The 2,500-nt window shown below is 42.1% G+C and overlaps 1 protein-coding gene across 1 annotated transcript in view; it reads left to right on the forward strand.

The window, feature by feature from the left end:
- Positions 1-2,500, forward strand: part of LOC135207505 (putative neural-cadherin 2) — a 375,807-nt gene that overhangs the window by 287,644 nt on the left and 85,663 nt on the right. The window contains 1 exon segment of the mRNA XM_064239328.1: positions 807-2,283. Coding sequence (XP_064095398.1) covers positions 807-2,283 — 1,477 coding nt within the window.

Raw genomic sequence — 2,500 nt, forward strand, 5'->3', positions numbered from 1 at the left:
TTTTTTGGGGTTGATTAAATTACGCTGCATTTGACATTGATTGCAATATATTAAACCGTTGATTCCCCCTCCTATCTATTTAATCGCTTGGTAATGATGGCCATACTCAAATGGGAAAACAAATTCGCTTGATTGATGACCTTGAATTCACCAAATTATTTCATTTACTATTTCATTTTGCGATAGTTTTATTAATTTTTGGTCAACAATTGATGGTTATATATATATATATATATATATATATTTATATATATATATTTATATATATATATATTATGTTTTATAATATATATAATGTATATATATATATATATATATATTTAATATATATATATATATATATATATATATATATATATATTATACTATATATTTATATATTATACTATATATATATATATATTTATATATATATATATATATATCTATTATATATATATTATATATATATAATATAAAGGAGCCCATAAAAACATCAAAATATATTTTGGTGTTTTTATGGGCTCCTTTTATTAGATGGAATTCTGTTGTAACAGAAACATTTTTACCAGTCATATAAATTACATATAAATGTATGTATAAATGAAATAATTTGGTGATTTCAAGGTCATTAATCAAGCAAATTTGTTTTTTCCATTTGAATATATACACACACACACATATATATATATATATATATATATATATATATATATGATAGATATATATATTATACACCCTCTGACTAAATGCCAAGAATCCAGGATACCGCAAATCAAAAAACCCTCTTTTTTTTTTTTTATCTCTCTCTCTCGTCCCTCCCGCAGGCACTGGACCGCGACCCACCTAAAGGGAAAGCCTCCTGGCAGCTGAGGGTCCAGGTACGGGACGGCCAGCGAGTCCCTTCCTCCTTGGCCGAAGCCACCAAGAGGTTGCCGAGGAAGACCAATCGATCTCGCCATCCCCTCAGACAGGACCACCAAATCAACAAAGGACTTGCCCCTCCAGCGACCGCGGGTCTTTCACCCAAAGCGGAGACCGACCAGCAATCCATTCCAGAGGTGTCTTCCTCCTCCTCCTCCTCCTCCCCCTCTTCCTCCTCCGACGTCGAGACGCCCCTGCCTCAAGAGAAACCTGCAGAAGAGACCTCGACAACGTCTTCCCTTTCACCATACCCCAGCAGGACGTCTGTTTCTCCCCTCGACGTCCTTACTGGGCAGGCGCCGTATCATTCCGTCGAGCCCAAACTGGAAATTAAGGGTTCGGCATTCCATGACATGAGTAGTTCGTCGGCCCCTACGCTGTTTCTGCATTCCCGCGGAGATGAAGCCTATAACGAAGACTTGGAAACCAACTACATTTCTAGTAGAGGGTTAGAAGACTGGAATAGTGGGAATGAATATGTCTCAGAGCATAAGTCGTTACGTGTTCCTGAACACAGAAACCGTTTGCGTCAAGCAGTTAGTTTAAGGAAGAGCTTTGCGCTACAGAAGGGGAAGAACTCATACGGGAACTACCGCGTCAGAACAACTGACTCTACCACTACAAGACTGACTAGCCTCGCGGAAAGGAAAAATAGTCACAATGAAATTGCGAGGTTACCACCAGAACCATCGGCCATTCTGACCGATTTGGGACCCACCGCCGTCAGTAAGGAAGTTTCTGAGAAGTTGAAACACATCGTCGCCCACGGAAAGAACTTCTACGAAGACGGTCATACGCAGGTATCTGAAAGGAAGGAGTACTTTTTAGACAAACACCGCACATCCCGAAGCATATTATCGGTAACAACTCCTTTGGGAAACGGACGAATCGTTCTTGTGCCTCGCATCCAAATCAAAGAAACAGATGGAGATCGTCCCTTTGAATCCTCCATATTCAAGAGGTCGGTCCTACCGGGTCTCGAGAGGGACGGGGCACTCAAGACGGAGGAGAGCCCACCGGAAATGACTGGGCTCCTGAGTAAGCCGAGGGACTTCGTCGAACTCGACAGCAACTACTCCGGCAAAAGGTTCTCGACGACGGACGACGTCATCGGCTGCGAGGACTACACGTCCTTCTCCTTCAACTTCGACGTGGGGGACATTCCCGGCGGGCGGGGGAAGGACGGAGGCGCTGACGAAGGGGACGACGTCGATTTGGAGAGCGACTTGGGAAGCCACATGCTCGGGGCGGATGACGAGACCGGCCACGTTCATGTGGTGGAAACGATAGTCACCGTTGTTGTCAAGGATCTGAACGACAACCCTCCGCTCTTCCCGAACGTGACCATCATCGGCGAGGTGCAGGAGAACGGGCCTATTGGTGAGTACCCATCATGTTTGAGCATCTGCATGAATGAACGTAATAAATTAACCTTCCACTTATCCTGATAAAACGAAACATTATTCCTGTTGGTGAGTGTTCCTTTTTTTGGGGGGTACATGTATGAATGAAATGAATTAACCCCTTTACTTATCCTTTTTAGAATACAGCATTTCTGTTGTGTCTTTTGTTTGTATGTAACTTACTGAAGGCACTT

The sequence above is a fragment of the Macrobrachium nipponense genome, chromosome 32 (genome assembly GCF_015104395.2).
Source record: "Macrobrachium nipponense isolate FS-2020 chromosome 32, ASM1510439v2, whole genome shotgun sequence".
Lineage (NCBI taxonomy): Eukaryota > Metazoa > Arthropoda > Malacostraca > Decapoda > Palaemonidae > Macrobrachium > Macrobrachium nipponense.